The sequence below is a fragment of the Mauremys mutica genome, chromosome 2 (assembly GCF_020497125.1).
Source record: "Mauremys mutica isolate MM-2020 ecotype Southern chromosome 2, ASM2049712v1, whole genome shotgun sequence".
NCBI lineage: Eukaryota > Metazoa > Chordata > Testudines > Geoemydidae > Mauremys > Mauremys mutica.
Genome location: NC_059073.1, coordinates 217,002,776 through 217,026,058, shown reverse-complemented (window position 1 = coordinate 217,026,058; position 23,283 = coordinate 217,002,776). Strand labels below are relative to the sequence as shown.

The 23,283-nt window shown below is 50.3% G+C and overlaps 1 protein-coding gene across 1 annotated transcript in view; it reads left to right on the top strand.

Annotated features, from left to right (window-relative positions):
* Positions 1–2,192: 2,192 nt before the first annotated feature.
* Positions 2,193–23,283, top strand: part of SH3BP5 (SH3 domain binding protein 5) — a 59,004-nt gene continuing 37,913 nt past the window's right edge. The window contains exons 1-2 of the mRNA XM_045003961.1: positions 2,193–2,493; positions 5,125–5,187. Of these exons, the coding sequence (XP_044859896.1) occupies positions 2,410–2,493; positions 5,125–5,187 (147 nt within the window). The 5' untranslated portion in view covers positions 2,193–2,409. The remainder of the gene's footprint in view (positions 2,494–5,124; positions 5,188–23,283) is intronic.

Genomic DNA, 23,283 nt, shown 5'->3' with positions numbered 1-23,283 from the left:
CTGAGCAATGTAGTTATCCCAATATAGATCTGTTGTGTAGACCTGGCCTAAGTTTTAAGGCCAGAAGGAATAGGGGAGGGAGGATGTGTAGCTCAAAGAATAACTAATGAGATAAGGGGAAGCTTCTAAAAAGAAGATCTCTGATCGATAGAGATGACTGCGGATGGTTTTAAATTCAGTCCTCCAGAAAAAGGGTTAAATCGAGAGCTGATACTTCTAGCCAGAGGGTGGGTGGTCCCCCAGGGAGAACCTCCTTGCTCATCTAAAGGAGGACTGTTTTTTTTTAAATCTCTCACAAAAAATGGAAAAGGGCACAACAAACATTTTCTGTACCACGTTACCTTTAAATGATCAGAGATAGGGTTGCCAGGTGCCCAGTTTTCAACCGGAACTCCTGGTCAAAAAGGGACCCCACCCGCTCCTGTCAGCACAACTGACCAAGCTGCTAAAAGTCTGGGTGGCTGTAGTACCAGCGGGGCGGGCAGGCAGGCTCTGTGCGGCTCCTGGGAAGCAGCCATCATGTCCCTCAGGCTCCTAGGCTCCACGTACCTGCAGGTGCTGCCCTGAGCGCTGGCTCCACAGCTCCCATTGGTCATGGTTCCCAGCCCATGCGAGCTGCAGGGGCAGTGCCTGCAGCCTAGGGCTGTGTGTAGAATCCCCTGGCCCTCCCCTCTGTTTAGGAGCTGGAGGACCATGCTGCCACTTCCCAGGAGCTGCCTGAGATCAGAGCCACGTGGAGCCCACACCCCTTCCCGTGCCCCAGCTCAGAACCCTCTCCTACACCCCAACTCCCTCCAGGAGCCTGTACCCTCTTCTGCACCCCAACTCCCTCCAGGAGCCTGTACCCTCTTCTGCACCCCAACTCCCTGCCCCAGCCTGCTCCCATACTCTAAACCCTCCGCTCTAGCCAAGCCCCCTGGTGCACTCCAAATCCCTCATCCCCAGCCCCACCCTGGTGAAAATGAGCAAGTGAGGCAGGGAGGGGGATGGAGTGAGTGGGGGTGGGGCTTTGGAGAAGAGGCAGGGCCGCAGGGCAGGGCAACGGTGTTCCCTATTCTGCAATTGGAAAATTGGCAACCCTAATCAGAGACCAAGACTCTCCCTTGTTTTTAATCTCCTTGGTGTGGACAGAAGGAAAAAATGGGTGTGGGAGCTTTGATTTTACTTCTCCTACTATCAAAAACTGAAGGTAAGAGGAACAAGAGCCAGAATTCCTGCTGCAGCTTCCCATTGCTGTGCCTGTTCTAAGAAGAGGGGTTAACTCTACTATCTTTTCACTAGGGTTGAGGTGCTAATCCTGTAATAAACCCAGGACTAAGGGAGTCCTATATCAAAAAGAGCTCTGCGCTATGTGTGCTTTGCTTTGGTTACATTAGCCACTTAGCCAGTAAAGCCTTATTCTTACACACCACCAAGGGTTCTAGGACGAGGTTCCTTTTTGCTGACACAATGACGACAATCGCGGGTTTGTATTTTTTTGGGGTGGAGTTTGTTTATGTTTTTGCTGCATGCACCAGATACAAAATGTGTTGGCTCAGCTGCCTCACGCCAGAAAACCTCGTTCGGATTGAATTTCCAAGGCTTCTAAAAGTGCTTTGCAAAAACATTTCAAGCCGCGGAACCTCCCCAGCAAACTGCTGGGAAAAAACCCAACCCTCTTGATGAGCTAGCCCGGCCCTGCGCCTGAAGCCCCTGAGCGTTGTTAGCGGGGCCGCAGTTGCGTGGCGCTCATGGTGATGTCACAAAGGTCCACGGGCAAGCGAGGCATTTGGAAACAACTACGGTCCTGTTTTCACAGGGGTGTGTCCTCAATGAAAAACCAACCCCCCCCGGGGGCCAAACGAGCCAGGCACCACTGGGCCGCAGGCGGTTGGTTTTCAAAGTTTTCTACAAGGCATCAGCTGCTCCTGTAGGCCGGGGCAGCGGTGAGGGTGAGACTGAGTCACTGCCTCCTGCTGGGGCTGCTCAGCCCCAGTCACTCCCCGTCGGGCGGTAACACCTGCCCGGGGCTGGCGCTCCCCGACGCCGGGCCCGTGCGGCGAGGCCAGCGGCCCGCTGGGAGCCGAGCCCGCAGCGCGGCCCCTTTCCGCAGCCGCACAAAGGAGACGCGAGGAGGCGGCGGGCGGCTGCCAGGTGCTGTCAAGAGCACGCGGGGCCGGGCTGGTGGCGGGGGCGGCGCTTGTCCCCGTGCGGGTGGGGAGGCCGCTTTCGCCCGCTGATTTGGCAGCCGGGCCGGGGCCGAGGCCGGCGGGCGGGGCTGGGGCCGAGGCGGGGCCCGGCTGACAGGGAGGGAGCGAGCGGGCGGCAGGCAGGGGGCGTGGGCAGGCGAGAGCGACACCTCCCCGCAGCCCCTTTCCCCGCGCGGCCGCGGGCAGCTGCAGGCAGGTCCGAGCTTGGGAGCGCGGCCCCATGGAGCCCGCGGGCCGGAGGAGCCGGCCCGAGGAGCGGGATTGCCCCGAGGAGGAGGAGGAAGAGGTGGACCCCAGGATCCAGGTGAGGCAGGAGCGCGAGCCCCGGGGATGCTGCGGAGCCGGTGCCGGGGGCTGGCTCAGCCCAAGCCCGCACGCTTTGGGCGGACAATGCCTAGTCTCTGCGCCCGGAGCCATGGGCCTCAGCCTGGGGGTGGGACGGTCCGGCACGGAGCTGCGGTCGCAGAGCGGGGGAGGGGAATTCTGGTGAGGGGGGGGTTCCCCTGATTTGGTGAGGGGTCACTGCGTTTGCTCCCCATCCCTGCACAGGTCTCCCATAGATCTCCCCCGTGTTACCCCCTTGCTACTCCGCCCCCCCAGCCGATGGGGCGTGCAGCCGCTGTGCATCTGCCCGCTGAGCTCATTAGGTTTCTGCTGGGGTATTTCTGCGGATGGGTGGAGAGGCTGCTGGAGCATCGGGTGCCTGCCTGCTCCCCTTCGGGAGAGGGGGTTTAAAAGACCCCCTTTTGGGTAGCCCAGTGTGTGCGCTGGAGACAAGCCACCCCCCCCCATAGGCAGCATCACAGTGTGGGGGCTTTTCTGAGCCTCCCAGGACTTAAAGCAACCTGCCTCTTTCCAAACCCAGAGGGAAACCTCCTGTGTTATTATGCTCAGGTTGCAAGAATACCTGAAGAGTGGTTTCTGCGGTGTGTGTGTCTGCATACAGACAAGACAATGCAACTGTGATTTTCTTCAGTACCATTCATACAGGGCGTCTTTCAAAACGCTGTACAATAGTTACAAGACCAGAGCTGAATCATTTGTGGCTTGGCTGTTAAGTAAGATTGGGCTTGGGAGTGGGGAACAAAACATGTTTGAAGCTGAAACCTGAAATAAGGTTGTTGGAGGGGGTCATGGTCTCTCTTATTAGCTTGGTGCCCACAGCTGAACAAGGGCATTTGTGAAGTTGTATTAGTATGATTTAAGCTGTTCATGCTGGTTGTTTAAGATTATTATATTTTCCATTAAAATGTTCTGTGCCATGACTCTCTTCCCTTCCTTTAAATTAAAATTCTGACTCTTGCATTTTTTGTTGTGATTGAAAAAAATCAAACCTTTTTTGTAAACCTTCAGGGAGGGGAAAAAATTCTTAATAATAATTAATAATGGTGGGATTTTAATTAAAAAGGAAAACACAGGCTTGAAATACAAAATGTTACTTGCCTTTTACCTGTGATTTTAAAATGCTCTTGAATCATTTTTTGAACAATGTTCCTTATCTTTCTCCCCTCAAATTCATGCCCTGACCTATTGCTTGGTGGAAAGATCAGTATGGCCCTAATCCTGCAAAGACCTACACCCAGCCTTAATTTTATGCCCTGAGTAGTCCCTTAGTGGGATTACTGGCTGTGTGTAAAGTTAAGCACATGTAGAAGTCTTTGCTGGATCGGGCCTCTACCTGTCTTCTGTATCTCTTTGCGAGAGCTGTACAGATTTGTGGCAACATTTTCAGATGTGGGTGCCTAAAGATAAGTCTGATCCTGCAGACACTTCAGCAATGTTTAAGTGGCCTGATTTTTCAGAGACTTGAGGTGCACTAGCTCCCAATGACTGAAATTTTGTCCTTAGGTTCTTTTTTATTTGGAATATGGCTCTATTTATCTAATCAACACTGGGAGTTTGATTGCATGCTGTTAATGAAATTGTGGTGGCGGTTGTTTTTGGTTTTTGTTGGTCATCTGGCTAAATAAATGTCTGTTGCTTTAACATTTGTAGGGCAAAACCTTCTTACCTAGATAACGAAACAGTAATTTGAAATGTGTATTAAAACCTGCTATTAGAAAAAATAAAAACAATTGTCTTTAAAGTCCGAAATCAAATCTGACTTCTGTGGGTAACAAAGCTATATTGTTAGAACTAACATCTTTTCATTGTGACCAGATTAATTAATGTAATTTGATGGACAGTCACTCAATAGTTGATCAATTCGTGGTGTGGGTCCTTTAGTACAATTCAACATTGAGGGCTAAATTCTGATACTTCTGTTGCAGAAAGAGGGTATTGGTGTAACTGCTTCTAATGTATTGTGAGATGAGTCCCTTTTTATACTTACTGTCTTTGCATGTGCCTGTTTCTATTACAGTATTGACACTATGTTCTAATCCTTGTCTTTGTGCCTTTGTCTGTGTATATACCTCCTTCCCTACCACTGTGAAGACAAATGGCCTTGTCTTAAAAACTGTCTTACTGGGAACTAGCTGACATTAGCCACATGCTTTTAAGATACAGATTGTATGTCATATTTATTAATACTAAATAAGAATAACCCAAAGCAAGAACTGTACTTTATTAAAACTAGAATATAAGTGAAATTTCTCAGCTTGTTTTTCTCTTTCCTGAGTAGCTGACTGCTGAGACTAGGTGGTAAACTCACAGACTTCTAAGGCCAAGAAGGGACCAACCATCCTGATGATATAGTCTGACCTCGGGCACATTGCAGGCCACAGAATCTCACCCACCCACTCCTATAATAGACCTATAACCTCTGGCTGAGTTCCTCCAAATGTCCCAAATCCCTGTTTTCATTTAACATTACAGCCAGAGCCCTAATGTGCTTTCTTTGGGGGATGCCAGATGACATTTAATAGAACCTTTCCTTCTCGGTCATGTTGGTGTCTGATCACTCAGTGCATGCCTGTGTTTTTGTTCTTTCTAGGGGGAACTGGAAAAGTTAAATCAATCCACGGATGACATCAATCGAAGAGAAACTGAACTTGAGGTACGGAGCTGCTTCTCATACTGTCCTTTTGTGTAAACAGGCTTCTGTGAGAAACATCTTTATTTTAATGCGATTGTCCAATACTCTATGATAATTTGACACCAGATACCTGATGAATGACTCTGAAATAGTAGATATCTGGGTTTGAGCTGAAGTGAGTCAATTGTAAAGGGATGCTGTGAGATTAAAAAAATAGAGAATTTCTTAGTTTAGATGACTGAAATTTATTTTTAAACCATGTTCAATTCCACTGTTTTCTATAGTTTACTTTTTGTTTCTCATTAATCTTAGTCAGTGAAAATACACCCACTAGCTCAGGGGTTCTCAAACTGGGGTTCGGGACCCCTCAAGGGGCCATGAGGTTATTACATGGGGAGTCGCGAGCTGTCAGCCTCCACCCCAAACCTCGCTTTGCCTCCAGCATTTATAATGTTAAATATATGAAAAAGTGTTTTTAATGTATAAGGCGGGTCGCACTCAGAGACTTGCTGTGTGAAAGGGGTCACCAGTACAAAAGTCTGAGAACCCCTGCACTAGCTAGCCCTTCATAATTGAAGTCTCTCCATTTTTTTTTTCACTAGTCAATTTCACTTATGTCTTCACTTTCTGGCTGTCAAATGGGAGAAAGTTTCTCTGTTTGGGTTGCAAATATTGCAAAGAAAGGTGTTAAATCCAAATAAAATGTCTTAATGGATTTTTAAATCCCTGTATAGGTTCTGTACAACTTTTTAAAAACTAGAACTTAATTTTTGTACCTAAACTACATGCCACTTCCTTTTATTAGCCACCAATGAAAATGAAAGCCTGCAATAGCATAAGATGGCTGTGCAGATGGAAGAAAATCAACATAAAATAAGTGATGCAAAAGGATCACTTAATTATATTTCACTATATTAAGAACATAAGAACGGGTGTAACGGGTCAGACCAAAGGTCCATCTAGCCCAGTATCTGTCTACCGACAGTGGCCAATGCCAGGTGCCCCAGAGGGAGTGAACTTAACAGGCAATGATCAAGTGATCGCTCTCCTGCCATCCATCTCCATCCTCTGACAAACAGAGGCTAGGGACACCATTCCTTACCCATCCTGGCTAATAGCCATTTATGGACTTAACCACCATGAATTTATCCAGTTCTCTTTTAAACACTGTTATAGTCCTAGCCTTCACAACCTCCTCAGGTAAGGAGTTCCACAAGTTAACTGTGCGCTGTGTGAAGAAGAACTTCCTTTTATTTGTTTTAAACCTGCTGCCCATTAATTTCATTTGATGACCCCTAGTTCTTGTATTATTATTATGTAAATCTGTTTAATTGTGGATGTTACATTTCACTTTAATTTTGTAAATGATTACTACATTTTAAAAATACAACTATAAGTACCTATCCTGTAAATTAAAAATTGTAACATTTAAATAAAAAAAAAAGACTGCCCCAGAATGTCTCTTTTAGCCCTTAAAAGGTGTGGGCTGAGACAAATATATTTTGGGGTATATCTTTTGCTTTCTGTTGTGACTTCTTAATTTATGGGATATGTGTCCAGAGCACTGTATGGATATCTCTAGTTGTATGTCATTGTAATCTTGTATTTTAAAATTCAAATAATAATGAAATGTACATTCAGTGTTGAGTAGACTTGCAAAGTTCTATAGTAAATAAGTGGTCCTTTCACATCAAACACTTATGCTTTTTTCCTCTGTCTGCACAACTATCTTACACTTTTTAGGCTTTCATTTTCTGTCTGAGGCTAAGTATGTAAATCATGAAGAATGTATTGGTGAATGTAATTATCAGTGGTATAGAGAGCTACCTATATGACATGCACAATTATTAATTCTGCAGTTGAAATATACTTTTAAGTAGCTCTGCAGCTTGATTTTAAATTTCACAAGTAAGCTTTTAATCCAATATATAAATAGTTAGTTCATCTCAACAGCCACCAATTAAGCAAATTTTTGCAATCTTCTTATTTCATGCTGAGGCACTGAAATTGAATGACATCACTATGAATGGTGGTTTGAATTTCATTAGACCTGTGGTATCCTGTGCTGACAGCATATTATACCAAGGTGGAATAGTAGTATTGAACCACAACCTGTAAACGCTTATACATGTGATAATGGGACTACTCACCTGGCTAAGTTATTCATGTGCTTAAGTGTATTCACAACCTAGAAACTTGTTGCTACTGTACTTCGTCTGGTTGAACTATGCTTGTAGAAGACTTGCTGAACTTTAAAGCTTAAATTCATCCCTGGTCTACTGACACCACTGGAATTCAATAAGAGATACATTTTGACAAAAGGTTTAACACAATTTCTGCCCCTTCCCCTTATTTATTATAAGAAATATTCAATTTTAAACATCAAAGGAAACAATTGTGATAGGCTTCCTGCTTCTGCCTTGAGTAGACACTCGCTCGGGATATGTCTGTAATGCTTACTGCAAGCAGTGTTTGACGGAATTCTTATTGACATCGTGTCTCTATGAAAGTTTCTCCTTCAACAAAAACCTTCTTACATTGAGGCCAGTTTATGTAATATTAGGCAATCAAATAATCTTTGATCCCAGAATTTTCATTTTTCTTGATCTGTTTAAACTTGTGACAGTTGACTGTCACAAGCAAGTAATCGCTAATATTTTATGTGCACGATGACAAAATTGGTCAGTGTAAGATGTATATTTATTTAGAACTCCTAAAAAATTATACTTAGAAAACCCTAATATTCACACTAAATAACAGAGAAAAAAATCTACAGAGCTGCCTCATAGGCATAAATCTACAGTGAACTCTGGGGAAGAGATGATCTCAGTCCTAAATTTGAGGGTGTCATTCTACTTCAAGGATCCTTCAAAAGAGGGTGAAAACCTGAGAACATTATGTTCAACTGAACTGCATTTGGAGCTTTTGTTTATTACCTGAGTGAGAGAAGACACCCATTCAAAACGTATCTGTTGCTGCCTCTTCCTAGTCTGGGACAGCAGTTTCTGCTGCTGTTGTAGAAATGACCTGGTTAAATATTTAGATGACAAGAGAAAGGTGACAGAATGTTTCTCTTTAAACAGATGGTGGAATTATATTTATCCTAGTCCTCCTTTCATTTTTCAAATTTGCCATCTACTACCCTAACAACTTCAGTGAAAGTGAACATAGACCCTTATCTCCATTGAAAACAATGGGTCCCAGCACAGATGTAGAAGTTTGTGCAAGCAGATCTCACTGCAGATTTGGAGCCTTAGTTTGTTCTCCTTACTAGCTGGAGTCTTGCAAGTTTCCTCCAGTGTTCAACCTTTGCAGCTGTGACCTTTCCCAGACTATCAGCCAAAAGAAGGGGCATATTTGCAGTTTCCAAAGGGGCAACAGGTTTTCCCACAGCTACTGCTGTACTTGGGAATGCTCACCCTTTCCTGAGCTGTTTTTGGGGGCGGGAGGGTGAAGACCCAAAGAAACTCACTCTTGTCACTAACCTGCAATTATTATATTGAGTGTTGATTTATGAATATTGCTCCCAGGTCACTGAAACATCCGTATGGTCCTGATGCTCTTACTGATAAGATCTGCACCGTTCTGTATCCTGTAAAATCAGCTCTTGTGGAAATAGGGTGGTTTTGACCTAAAATGTGCAACAGTATACGACTTCATATACGCAGAAAAGATTGAGCCCTAAGCATCTAAGGCAAACCTCAGGAAGAAGGGAATTTCACGCTGAAATATTAACTGAGTGGATGCCCACTTGACATTCTTTATGACCATTTTATTTTATGTATTTACTTTCATATCAGTTTCCTTTGGAATATTTAAATCCTGATTCTGTAAGGAGGGCCAATGCAGAGCTACTGACGTTGGTGGGACTCCACAGGTTTAAGGGATTGTCTTCAGAGAACAGGCTGCCAGATGAGTACCAACGTGAATATGTGGGGAGACTGGATCCTTATTTGAGGCACATAATTTTGGACTGTAGATTAGTTCTTGTTAGTCCAGTCATTGCTGGTGGGCTACTTAACTTACATCAAGAAGGTGAAGTGAGTCTTGTAAGTTGCCTAATTCTCAGGGTTAAGTATTCCAAAAATAATCAGAAAAAGCAATTTGCTAGAACATGCCTTCTTTAAAGGACTACAGAAAAATGTGGTGGCATGTGTTGTGTGGCTTGATTCACTATTGATATGCAGGAAGGATGGCTTTCTGGGTGACTCAGTGGTTGGAGTCTTATGAATTCTGGGTTCTATAACTGGCTCTGCCACAGACTTTCTGTGTGACCTTGAGCAAATCACTTAAGGCCTGATTATTTCCCCCTGCCCCCAAGTGTGGCGAACACATCCATTTCTCATGGACTGTAAAGGAGGTTATGGATGCTGACTACCTCTGAAAATCGGGCGTTAATCTCTGTGCTTCATCTATAAAATGGCAATAATACTGCTCCTCCACCTCACAGGAGTGTTATGGGGGTAAATTCACTGATGTTTGTAAGGTGCTGAGAAATGATGCTGATGGGAGAGACAGACCCACAAGTACTCAGCTGCTTGATGTAGAGACAGCACTATTCATTCCAGAGAGCCAGTAAGAGCAACGGCCTATTATTTTAGCAGCTGAGCCCCACTTCAGTTCTTATCCAATAAAGTAATAACATAACAAACAAAGCAAGCACTTGATAGGATTTAGAAGGGTGTGTGAGTATAAATGCTGTGAAGTCATTTTCAGTGGCTTTATCAGTTCTGTGAGGCGGTGAATAAGTATACCGTTTGCCCTCTCAACCACCCCCATTTAAACCCTGGGGAAAGACGTTGACCTGATGATGCCTACTGATAAAGTGCATTCAGGATTTGTTTTAGTCTTATAAAGGGCACCAGGCTGCAGATAGTTACATGCTGGATTAATTAACGTACTGCCTATTAATTAATCTGTGATTAGACTTGTTTTAAAATCTGTACGTCTGCTCTCACACAGTGGAACTCTGAACGTTACTGATGCAGCAAAAGATTATGGGGATCCTCAAAGCGATTGAACACTTGGCTTCTCTAATATTCTTGTTAATATCTGAAACATTCGTGAAGAGGTGGGGGGAGCCTGCTGTAAATATCTGAAAGTGGCGATAGGAAAATAAATCAGACGACAAGTTAGAGCACTGCCTTATTACTTTGGGGGCTTTCTTCCTGGGTCTTAGAAATGCTGTGTGGTCCTGTCCCCAAAATCAGAATCATAAACTATTTTAATGAATGTGTATAATCCATAGTATGAAACACATTCACTACGTAAAAGGATGTCCTTGATAAACTCTGGAAAGTACGATGCAGGTATAAAAGACTCAGCTGACCCACTGACAGCACTACACTAGCACTATGACATAAATATAACAAACCGCCACTGGATCCCAACAATCTGAATTGTGTCTTGCATTTGTAGCACTACCTCTTGCTCTGCTGTAGCTAAAGCCTTACCAGCTTCTCTTAAATTCTGTGGAGGGGATTAATGCTCCATGAAAATGTGGGCTTAATAGTGCTGCATTCAGCCATGCACGCCACAGGCTGGCACTGTGCAGGCTCCTCTACCCAAGCTTGCCAATGTCCTCTAATCCTTCCTGACCTGCAAGACCCCTTGCTATTTTTAGTCCTGGGCTTCTCTTACAGAGATTGCCAATCATCCTGAATTGTATGTTGCCTTTGTGCTGGTCACAGTTACAGAGCTAGGATGCACATCATCAAAATCGCTTTCACTTGTGCACTCTGTCAGCATTTGATCTCTTCTGCAAAGATGAAAGGCTAATGCACTAAGCTCTGTACCTTGGAGGAAAAATCTTTTGTCAACAATTTTATTATAAAATTCTTTCTCCTCATTTGTAAACTTGTTTTTGGGGTGAGGGTTTCGATTCTTCAGGTGGGAACTTGCTGTACAAGATTTTAGGCTAGGATCTCTGCACCTCCTCCAAATTTTAGAAAAATTGCTTATCAGCGGTGGCTGGTTTGATTAATGTACAGAGCATGCTGTAAAAGCTCATATCTTCAGAGACAGTATCATTTTTGTCAGTGCCTATATGCAGCATTTTCACAAGAACCTAGAAAATGGCCCAGTTAGAGCTCCGTGTCTGTGACTTGTCCCCTGTTTGCTAGCTCTTTGGTGAGCACGGAGCGTGGTGCGATAGCAGCAGAATAGGATTTGTGAAAAGTTCACCTGTTCAAAAGTATGGAGTAGATGGAAATGGGGAGGGGTGTGTGCCTGCATGCATGCACATGTACTCACAATCCAAAACATGGCTGGTATTATGGGTCAAACCTCTGGCCTTCCAACTTCAGCCCCCTCAAGCATTTTCTGCAGGTGCGGCTCTAGGATTTGCGCTGCCCCAAGCACGGTGGCACGCCGCGGGGGGCGCTCTGGCGGTTGCCGGTCCCGCGGCTCCGGTGGAGCATCCGCAGGCATGCTTGCGGGGGGTCCGCTGGTCCCACAGCTCCGGTGGAGCATCCGCAGGCATGCCTGCGGGGGGTCCACCGGAGCCGCGGGACCAGCAGACCCTCCGCAGGCATGCCTGCGGGAGGTCCACCAGAGCTGCCTGCCGCCCTCCCGGGGAACGCCGCCCCAAGCGCGCGCTTGGCGCGCTGGGGTCTGGAGCCGGCCCTGATTTTCTGATAATCCATTTGTTTGTGGTGGAAATGGGCAATAGGCATCTGTACATGGACTGTTCTTTCCCTTCCGTTTCTGACTGTACAAGAGTGATTTCCTTCTGACTACCCCTTCTGGAAAGAACCATTGCCCAAGAGAGCCAGATGATTTTTCAGCCTGACCCCCACCCCCCGAAGCAGAAGTGTGCTGCTGGCACAGGGAGTAAATAAAAAGAAGAGTGCTTAGAAAGGCCACCCAATTTCTCCTTTTCTATAAAACTAAACTTCAGCTTGGCAGTGGGCCCTGCCTGCAACTGTTTGTGGGGCTGGAGGCTACATGGTATGCCCCAAATCCTTATTTTCTAGCTCGCAAAAGAATAGCTCACTGGGTGAGTCAGGTGACATCTTAATCTCATTACAAAAATTAAGTATTAAGAGTTGGTTGTTTTTCTTTTGAAAGGCTGGCAGTTGTATACTCTCCACATGATCTAGTAAAATACAAACCAGACAGCGAGGACCTTGATAAACAATTTGATAATGTGCTGAGTTTTCAAGGGCCAGATTTTCAGTGTTAGGAGTGCACAAATGTTTGTGTGTCTAATGTAGATGTGCAGATATCAGGCGGGCATGCAAATTGGGTACACCTGGAATGTGTGGGCATAAGTTAGATATTGGTATGTCCCTAACTTTGAAGGGATGATCTTAAATATCATAGCAGCATTAGCTATCTAGAGCATGGGAAAACAGAATGAATGTTTCCTCTGGCCCTTGGAAACTTACACTACTGTAAAGTAACTCTAACCCTGAATGTGTCTTGCAGTCAGTAATACATTCCTTCCTACTGAATAATGGGTTGTCAAGAGGATCCTAGTTTCTGCATACTGTTGTGAAGAGGATATTGTAGCCCCAGCATTTGAAGTCCAGATGGAACTCTGAGCAATGAGTGAGTGAGCTGAGCCCCTTAATCTCCCTCAACTGCAAAGCTGTAGCAAATGGCATTCCACAGAGCTCTGGGTTTTACACTGGTTTTAAATGCTGCATTTGAAAATACACTCCGCCTGAAGGGCGGTCACCGAGGTTTGCCTGTCTTCTAGAATCTAACTCCAAAGCTTGCTTGTTGGCATTTGCGTCAGAAAGGAACAAAAACATATTTGATCCTCTTAACAGCTGCTACGTAAGTGCAAAATAGTATTTTATTTTATTTGGGGGGGGGGTCCAAGTGGGGAGCCTTATGTCTGAACAGTCTATTGTCAGATATGGGCCTCTATTATAGTTCAATAGCAGACCACTGCTCAAAAGAAACAGTTATTGGAACAAGTATCAGCGGGGTAGCCGTGTTAGTCTGGATCTGTAAAAGCAGCAAAGAGTCTTGTGGCACCTTATAGACTAACAGACATCTAGGAGCTTGAGCTTTCGTGGGTGAATACCCACTTCGTCGGATGCATGTAGTGGAAATTTCCAGAGGCAGGTATGAATATGCAAGCGAAAATCAGGCTAGAGATAATGAGGTTAGTTCAGTCGGGGAGGATGAGGCCCTTTTCTAGCAGTTGAGGTGTGACCACCAAGGGAGGAGAAACTGGTTCTGTAGTTGGCAAGCCATTCACAGTCTTTGTTTAATCCTGAGCTGATGGTGTCAAATTTGCAGATGAACTGGAGCTCAGCAGTTTCTCTTTGAAGTCTGGTCCTGAAGTTCTTTCGCTGCAGGATGGCTACCTTTAAATCGGCTATTGTGTGTCCAGGGAGGTTGAAGTGTTCTCCTACAGGTTTTTGTATATTGCCATTCCTAATATCTGTCTTGTGTCCATTTATCCTTTTACGTAGGGACTGTCCAGTTCTTCTTCGAGTGATTGCTCCTATGCATTCCATTGTAGGTGTGCGCGCCGCGCGTGCACGGCTCTCCGGAACATTTTTACCCTAGCAACTCCGGCGGGCCGGCTGGCGCCCCCTGGAGTGGCGCCGCTATGGCGCCCATTATATACCTCAGCCGGCCCGTCCGCTCCTCAGTTCCTTCTTCCCGCCCGTGACGGCAGTTGAAACAGTGGAGTGCTCCCTTACCTCCACAACCCTAGTGTTTCTCCATAGTTCTAGTGTATGTAGTGTTAGTAGTTAGTTAAGTTCTTGTTATAATTGTATATATATATAGTGTATAGAGTTAGTAGTTAGGGAATTAGAGGGCTTACCCCTCTTCTTCCGCCCCGGTGCGGGCTTATGCCTGGAGCACCGGGGTTCAAGCCCTGTGCGGCTTGCCAGCGGCCCATGCCGGTCAGCGACCCGCACGACTCCTGCCTCCGCTGCCTCGGAGAGTCGCATAGACCAGATAAGTGCCCGATTTGCGTGGCCTTTAAGCCTCGTACGAGGAAAGAGCGGGACTCCCGGCTAAAACAGTTACTGATGGAGTCTGCGCTCCAACCTCCGGCACCAGCTCCATCGGCGCCGAAGCCTGCCTCGACGAGCAGCGCACCGGCAGCACCGAGCCGCTCCGGTACCGAGCCGGCACCGAAGACCCGGCGCCGCTCCCTCTCCCCGGGGAGGAAGCACAAGGTGCCGAAGACGGCCACTGCCAAACAGCAGCGGAAGCCGTTAGCCCAGCCGCCTCCGACGAAAACGGTGCAGGCTGCGGCAGTGCACGCAAAGTGCACCGGGCCGTTGACTCCGGCGCCGCAAGGCCCGTCGAGTCCGGCACCGCCCAACTCCCCGGTGCCCACTGAGGAGGAGCTGAGGATCCCGTCGACGCCTGAGGCGTTCGCGACGGCGAGGGAGCTAATCGACCTGACGTCGGCTCCGTCCCATCAGCCGCCGGCACCAGCGGTGCGGACAGTTAAGTCCCTCGGCAAGCCTGCGATGATTCGTCCTCCATCCCCGGGCGACCGAGGCGACCGCGGCTCCAGGATCCGGACTCGATCCCGGTCCCTCTCGCGGAGACGGTCACCGCCGCACCGCTCCCCATCCCGCCGGCGATCAACATCGCGACGCCTCTCAGCGTCTCGGCACCGGTCGCAGTCCCGGCACCGCTCTCCATCGCGGGGCCGGTCGTACTCCCGGCGGCGCTCCAGGTCCCGGTCGAGAAGTCACCGGCACCGCAGCAGGTCCGCATCCCGGCACCGCGGACATCATTGGGACTCCCGCAGCCGTTCAAGGCGCCGCAGATCGAAATCAAGATCCGTTTCCCGGCGCCGCCGGTCGAGCTCCTGGCGCCGCCGGTCGAGCTCCCGGCACCGCGCGGAGCGGAGGTCCCGCTCGCCACTTGCCTCCCGAGACAGCCGGCACCGACCTTCGGCACCGGAGGCTCGTCTCACGCCGGCGCTGGATGCCCACCCAGGCGCCGCCACTGCTCCAAGAGAACCCTCCGTGGCCTCCCCTCAGGGCAGTGCGGTGGACTTCAGAGCCGGGTCACTTCCACCGGACCATGGACCCCAGTATTGGGGGCATTGGGTACCCTGGGCGCAGTATGAGCAGGGACCTCCCCTGCCACCCAGGCAGCCGGGCTCGGCGCGGTCGGTGCCAGTGGCCACCATTAGTAGACCCCCCCCGTCTCCACCGACTCAAGCCGACGCCCACGCCCCACCTTTAGGGCAGGACTCACTGCCACCAGATCGCCAGGAGGTGGAACAACAACAGGAGGAGGTGCTGCCGGGCCACTCCTCGTCCTCCTCTCCCGATGAGGTGGTGGCAGGGGCGTCGCCATCAGAGCCCCCGCCTATTGACCTCAGGGCGCACCAGGACCTTCTCCGAAGGGTGGCAAAAGCCATTAATTTGCCCATCGAGGAGGTACAAGAGGTCGAGGACCCTATTACCGATGTTGTGGGAGACGAGGCCCCCGTCAGAGTGGCGCTCCCGTTTATCTGCACCATCCAGAAGAACAATGCCACCATTTGGCAGTCACCTTCCTCCGTCACCCCCACGGCGCGCGGCGTGGAAAGGAAGTATTCAGTCCCGCCCAAGGGGTATGAATATCTGTACATACACCCCACCCCAGACTCTCTGGTGGTCCAGTCAGTCAATGACCGCGAGCGTCACGGACAACCTGCCGCTGCGCCGAAGTCCAAGGAGGCCAGGCGCATGGACTTATTAGGGCGTAAGATTTATTCGGCGGGCGGTCTCCAACTCCGCATCGCTAACCAGATGGCCCTATTGTCCAGATATGCGTTTAATATTTTGGGGTGTCTCGCAAAATTCAAGGAGCTGACCCCTCAGGACTCCCGCCCCGAATTCTCGGCGCTGCTGGAAGAGGGCAAGTTAACCTCCAGAACCCTGATTAAAGCGGCCATGGACGCAGCTGACTCGGGGGCTAGAACGGTGGCATCCGGAGTGACGATGCGCCGCATTGCGTGGTTGCAGTCTTCCACCCTCCCACCGGAGGTCCAGTACACCCTCCAGGACCTCCCGTTTGACATGCAGGGCCTGTTTTCCGAGAAAACGGACGCCAGAATTCAGACCCTAAAGGACGGGAGGGTTGCAATATGGACGCTGGGCATGCACACGCCGGCCACGCAGAGGCGTTCGTTCCGCCAGCAGCCCTACCGACCCTTCAACCAGGCCAGGACTCGGCCGTTTAACAATCGCCGCACGGCCCCCTTCCGCCGTAGACCGTCGGGGGGGCGGCGCAACCAGGCTCAGGGCTCGTCCAAGGCTCCGCAGGCGCAGAAGCCGGCCTTTTGATGGGACGCCCGAGGACGGCCCACCACTCTCCCCCCAGGATCCATCCCTTTTGTTTTCGAATCGCCTTTCCCGCTTCCTTCCGGCGTGGTCTGCTATAACATCGGACAGCTGGGTCCTCAGCACCGTCCAGCACGGCTACCGCCTCCTGTTTATTTCGCTCCCTCCCTCCCACCCACCTTCCCCGTCCCTCTTCAGGGACCCCTCTCACGAGCAAGTCCTCTTGCAGGAGGTCCAGTCTCTGTTGAGCGTGGGTGCCATCGAGGAGGTGCCTCCCTGCAGGCGGGGCAGGGGTTTCTACTCCAGATATTTCCTCATCCCCAAGGCGAAAGGAGGTCTCCGTCCCATCTTAGACCTCCGGGAGCTGAACAAGTACCTCTGCAAGCTCAAGTTTCGGATGGTAACCTTGGGGTCCATTATCCCTTCCTTGGATCCGGGAGACTGGTTTGCCGCCCTCGACATGAAGGATGCTTACTTTCATGTGGCAATTTACCCCCCCCACAGACGCTACCTGCGCTTCATGATCAACGAGGCCCACTACCAATTTGCGGTGTTACCCTTCGGCCTCTCCACTGTCCCGAGGGTATTCACCAAGTGCATGGCGGTCGTGGCCGCAGCTCTCCGTCGTCGCGGAATCCACGTGTACCCGTATCTCGACGACTGGCTGATTCGTGGTCGCTCTCAAGAGTTGGTGGCAGCTCAGGTGTCCGAGATACTGCACCTGTTCCGGTCTCTCGGCCTCCTCGTCAACGCCGAGAAGTCCCAATTAGTTCCGGCACAGCGCCTGGAGTTCATAGGAGCGGTTCTCAACTCCACCCTCGCCAGAGCCTGCCTCCCTCGTCCTCGACACGAGACGATGGTCTCGCTCATCCGGGCCCTGCAGGCCTTCCCTTCCACGACGGTGCGGTCCTGCCTCTGCCTGCTGGGTCACATGGCGGCGTGCACTTTTGTGACCGCCAACGCGAGGCTGAGGCTTCGTCCGTTCCAGATGTGGCTGACATCAGTGTACCGCCCCCACCGCGACCCTATAGATATGGAGGTCACGGTCTCGGACCCCACTCTCCAGGCGCTCACCTGGTGGCTGGATCCGGAGGTGGTCTGCGCAGGGGTTCCGTTCCGCCCCCCCCGCCCGTCGGTCACCCTGACCACAGACGCTTCGGCGCTCGGATGGGGGGCTCACATGGGAGACCTGCACACCCAGGGTCTCTGGTCGGCCCAGGAACTCTCCCTCCACATCAACGTACGGGAGTTGAGAGCGATCCGCTTGTCTTGTCTCGCCTTTCTAGCACACCTCCGGGACCGCTGCGTAGCGGTATACACGGACAACACGGCGGCCATGTTCTATCTGAACAAGCAGGGCGGGGCCCGATCCTCCCCGTTGTGCAAGGAGGCGATGCTCCTATGGGACCTGTGCGTGACCCACTCGATTCGCCTCGAAGCGTTCTTTCTACCAGGGGTGCAGAACACGCTGGCCGACCGTCTGAGCAGGTCCTTCGCCTCCCACGAGTGGTCCCTTCGCCCCGATGTGGCTCACACCATCTTCCGGAGGTGGGGATTTCCCCAAATAGACCTGTTTGCCTCCAGGACCAACAGGAAGTGCCACAGGTTCTGTTCGTACCAGGGTCGGGCTCCGGACTCCATCTCCGATGCGTTCCTCATGCCCTGGACGGGTCCCCTCCTATACGCGTTCCCGCTGGTCCACCGAGTACTACTCAAGCTGCGGAGGGACAAGGCCCGCGTCATACTCGTCGCTCCGGCCTGGCCGAGGCAGCACTGGTATACCCTGCTCCTCGAGCTCTCGATTCGGGATCCCATTCCCCTGCCGTTGTGGCCGGACCTCATCTCTCAGGACCTCGGCAAGCTTTGTCACCCGAACCTGCAGTCGCTGCATCTTACAGCCTGGTTCCTGAGTGGTTGACCGACGCAGAGAGGGGTTGTTCGGCGGCAGTGCAGCAAGTTCTGCTTGAAAGCAGGAAACCCTCGACACGCTCTACCTACCTCGCGAAGTGGAAACGCTTTGCTCTTTGGTGCGATCAGCGAGGTCTTAACCCGTTCTCGACCCCTATCCAGACGGTCCTCGATTACCTCTGGTACCTGAAGGGCCAAGGTCTTGCGATCTCCTCCCTGAAGGTGCACCTGGCAGCACTGTCAGCCTTTCGGCCCGCTATAGATGGTCGCTCAGTCTTTTCCAACCCAATGGTTGCCCGCTTCCTCAAGGGGTTAGACCGTCTCTACCCTCAGGTGCGTCCGCCTGCTCCGACTTGGGATCTGAACCTGGTTCTCACCCAGCTGATGCGGCCACCCTTCGAGCCCCTGGCCACGTGCTCTCTGCTCCATCTCACCTGGAAGACGGCCTTCCTCGTGGCAATCACATCCGCCAGACGAGTCTCCGAACTCCGCGCCCTGACGGCAGGTCCCCCATATACCGTCTTCCACGGGGACAAAGTGCAGCTTCGACCACATCCGGCCTTCCTTCCCAAGGTGGTCTCGGCCTTCCATCTTAATCAAGAAATCTTCCTCCCGGTTTTCTTTCCAAAGCCGCACGCCTCACCTCGTGAACAGCAGCTTCACACCCTGGACGTCCGTAGGGCCCTCGCCTTTTACATCGACCGGACAAAGTCCTTCCGGCGTTCCTCCCAGCTCTTTCTGGCAATTGCTGAGCGCATGAAAGGCGAGCCAGTGTCCTCACAACGGATTTCATCCTGGGTGACGTCCTGCATACGTGCGTGCTACGAGCTTGCTCGCGTCCCCCCGTGCCGACTCACCGCTCACTCGACCAGGGCACACGCCTCGTCGGCCGCCTTCCTGGCCCATGTTCCCATCCAGGACATCTGCAGAGCGGCCACATGGTCTTCAGTCCACACCCTCACCTCCCACTACGCGTTGGTGCAGCAGTCTCGAGACGACGCAGCCTTCGGCTCTGCGGTATTACACTCCGCCACGTCTCATTCCGACCCCACCGCCTAGGTAAGGCTTGGGAATCACCTACAATGGAATGCATAGGAGCAATCACTCGAAGAAGAAAAGACGGTTACTCACCTGTAGTAACTGGTGTTCTTCGAGATGTGTTGCTCCTATCCATTCCAGACCCGCCCTCCTTCCCCACTGTCGGAATAGCCGGCAAGAAGGAACTGAGGAGCGGACGGGCCGGCTGAGGTATATAATGGGCGCCATAGCGGCGCCACTCCAGGGGGCGCCAGCCGGCCCGCCGGAGTTGCTAGGGTAAAAATGTTCCGGAGAGCCGTGCACGCGCGGCGCGCACACCTACAATGGAATGGATAGGAGCAACACATCTCGAAGAACACCAGTTACTACAGGTGAGTAACCGTCTTTTTGGCCGATGTACATAGCAGAGGGGCATTGCTGGCATATGATGGCGTATATTGCATTGGACGTGCAGGTGAATGAACCGGTGATGGTGTGGCTGATCTGGTTAGGTCCTGTGATGGTGTCACTGGTGTAGATATGTGGGCAGAGTTGGCATCGAGGTTTGTTGCATGGATTGGTTCCTGAGTGAGAGTTACTATGGTACGGTGTGTAGTTACTGGTGAGAATATGCTTCAGGTTGGCGGGTTGTCTGTGGGCAAGGACTGGCCTGCCACCCAAGGCCTGTGAAAGTAAAATCATTGTCCAGGATGGGTTGTAGATCCCTGATGATGCGTTGGAGAGGTTTTAGCTGGGGACTGTATGTGATGGCCAGTGGAGTCCTGTTGGTTTCTTTCTTGGGTTTGTCTTGCAGTAGGAGGCTTCTGGGTACACGTCTGGCTCTGTTGATCTGTTTCCTTATTTCCTCGTGCGGGTACCGGAGTTTTGAGAATGCTTGGTGAAAATTTTTTAGGTGTTGGTCTCTGTCTGAGGCGTTGGAGCAGATGCGGTTGTACCTCAGTGCTTGGCTGTAGACAATGGATCGTGTGGTGTGTCTGGGATGGAAGCTGGAGGCATGAAGGTAGGCATAGCGGTCAGTGGGTTTTCGGTATAGGGTGGTGTTAACGTGACCGTCACTTATTTGCACTATGGTGTCTAGGAAGTGGACCTCCCGTGTAGATTGGTCCAGGCTGAGGTTGATGGTGGGGTGGAAGCTGTTGAAATCGTGGTGGAATTTTTCCAGAGTCTTCTTCCCATGGGTCCAGATGATGAAGATGTCATCAGTGTAGCATAGGTATAGAAGGGGCGTGAGTGGACGAGAGCTGAGGAAGCTTGTTCTAGGTCAGCCATAAAAATGTTGGCATATTGTGGGGCCATGTGGGTGCCCATAGCGGTGCCACTGATCTGGAGGTATATATTGTCATCAAATTTGAAATAGTTGTGCATGAGGATAAAGTCATAGAGCTCAGCAACCAGTTGTGCAGTGGCATCGTCAGGGATACTGTTCCTGACAGCTTGTATTCCATCTGTGTGTGGGATGTTTATGTAGAGAGCCTCTACATCCATGGTGGCTAGGATGGTGTTTTCTGGAAGGTCACCAATGCATTGTAGTTTCCTCAGGAAATCAGTGGTGTCACAGAGAGAGCTGGAAGTGCTGGTGGCGTAGGGTTTGAGTAGAGAGTCCACATATCCAGACAGTGCTTCAGTGAGAATGCCAATGCCAGAGATGATGGGGCGTCCAGTTATTGGAACAGTCTGCTTTTAAAAAAGGACTATTCCAACAGCAGCATGTATTGGGTAGGAGACTGGCATGCGCCCCAAAGCTACACTTCTAGAATCTCCCTATTGGCAGGGCCTATGCAACCACTAGGCGGACTAGGCGCCAAGTGGTTGGGGGTGCCAAAAAGCGGTGCCCCCCCATTTTTTTTAAACAGCGGAGCACAAGGCTGCTGCTGCTCCCTGCCTCCTAGCTGTCGAGGGGCTGCCCGTGGCGCGGCCAGTTCCTCTCCCCTGCTCCGCCGCCGGCTGCTCCCCCGGGAAGGGAGGGGTCTAGCGCTAGCAGCTGTGCTGCCTTCCACAGGCCGAGCCGGGCTCCCTGCTGCCCCCGGGCTCACGGCAGCGGGGCAGGCTCGGGTGCAGGAACTCCCTCCCCCATCCAGCGCCACCCCCTCCAACACCCACCGACCAGTTACCTTCTCTCCTTTGCACCCCCCGCCCCAGCAACCCACACTGTCCTGCCACTTCTTTGCCTCTGAGCAACATCCACCCGGCAACCCCCCAAGCCAGGCACGGTCACTTTCACCCCTGCATCAACCTCGGGACACCCCCCCCCCCGCTTGCCATCTCCCTCCTGCCCACTTCTCCCTTGTGCAAACCCCTCACTGCCACCTTAACTGCCCTGCAACAACCCTGGGCACAGACACCCCCCCGCCTGCCAGCCCCTTGCAACAACCCCCTCCTGCTCACTTCTCCCTTGTGCCACTCCCTCCCTGCCACTGCACCCCCTCCAACTCTTGGCCACCTCCACCCCCTGCAACAATCCCATGCAACCCTCTCTGCCACCTTCACCCCCTGGAAGAGGCCCCCATACGACCTCCTCTTTGCAGCCCCGCCCCATGCCCCCTGCACTTTTGTGAACATCTGGGCCTCTGGGGGGAACTTGGCTGTAGGAAGGTGGGGGCTGGACATTGGAGGGGGAGGCGCAAGGTGGAAATTTCACTATAGGCTGCAAAATATCCTTGCACCGGCCCTGCCTATTGGCAAGGGGTAGAGAGAGGGAGCTAAGGAATTCTTAGTGGGGAATTGCTGGGACGATAAATATTCCCTTTGTGTTGAAGAGTAAACTCCAGTTGTCTCCATTTGATACATATTGGTGCTGCATGTTCCAGTTTGAGTTCCATGTGTCCTGTAATGCAGTGGCTCTCAACCTTTCCAGACAATTGTACCCGGCTTCCAGGAGTTGGATTTGTCTTGTGTGCCCTAAGTTTCACCTCACTTAAAAACTACTTGCTTACAAAATCAGACATAAAACTACAAGCATCACAGCCACGGTTACTGAAAAATAGCTTCCTTTCTCATGTTTACCAAATAATTATAAAATCAATTGGAATGTAAATATTGTGCTTGCATTTCAGTGTATAGTATATGTGAAGAGCTAGGTTTTGACCCTTTCCTTCTCCTCTCTCCACCATAATGCATACAGAAGTGAAACACCCTGACTTCTGTTGAAACTTAAGGAAAAACTTCTTACAGTCTCAATTGAACAAGGGGGAGAAAGAATGAAATGTTAGACACAGTTACTTAAAATCCCCCTTTTATCGGAAATATTGTTATCCTACTAGCCTTACAAGGAACTTTGAAGGATAGTAGGATAACATTTGGCAGACTCTATTGCCAAAAGAGAATGGAAGAAAAAGTCTGCTTTGCTCGGCTTGTTTACGTTGGCGTTTGAGCAAACTCTGTACAGTTAGCTTTACTGTTCTCCATTCTGTGTAGTTTGCCCTGTTTTATGCGCAGGGCATAGCACAGCAACAGGAGAGGGGAAAAACATATAATTGTAAAACCACAAAAAATTGTCAGGGTGATTCATGAGCAGGGATAGTACCTGAAACTGCAGAGAAACTATTTTGAATACTACTTCTAATTGATCAGATTTAAAGTTGATGAATGAATTTTAATTATTTTTACAAGGAACCGAAAGACCGAATATAGATGGGCAGAAAGAACTGAATCTCTGTGGGTTTCGTCTGAGCAGCCTTGCAGCACTCACACTCCCGTGACTGCTTTGCTGTGTGCCCCATGCTGCACCATTACAGTTTTTTCACTTCCTTTCCCCAGCAAACACATGATAGGGCATTAGATAGAGGCAGAAGAGGTATCTTGCAGTTAAACAAGGTAAATGCAAAACATGTACATCTACAGGACTGTGATGGCAACTTGTCATGGAGAGCAAGGCTATAGATAATTTGGAGGTGCAGGTGGAGAAGAG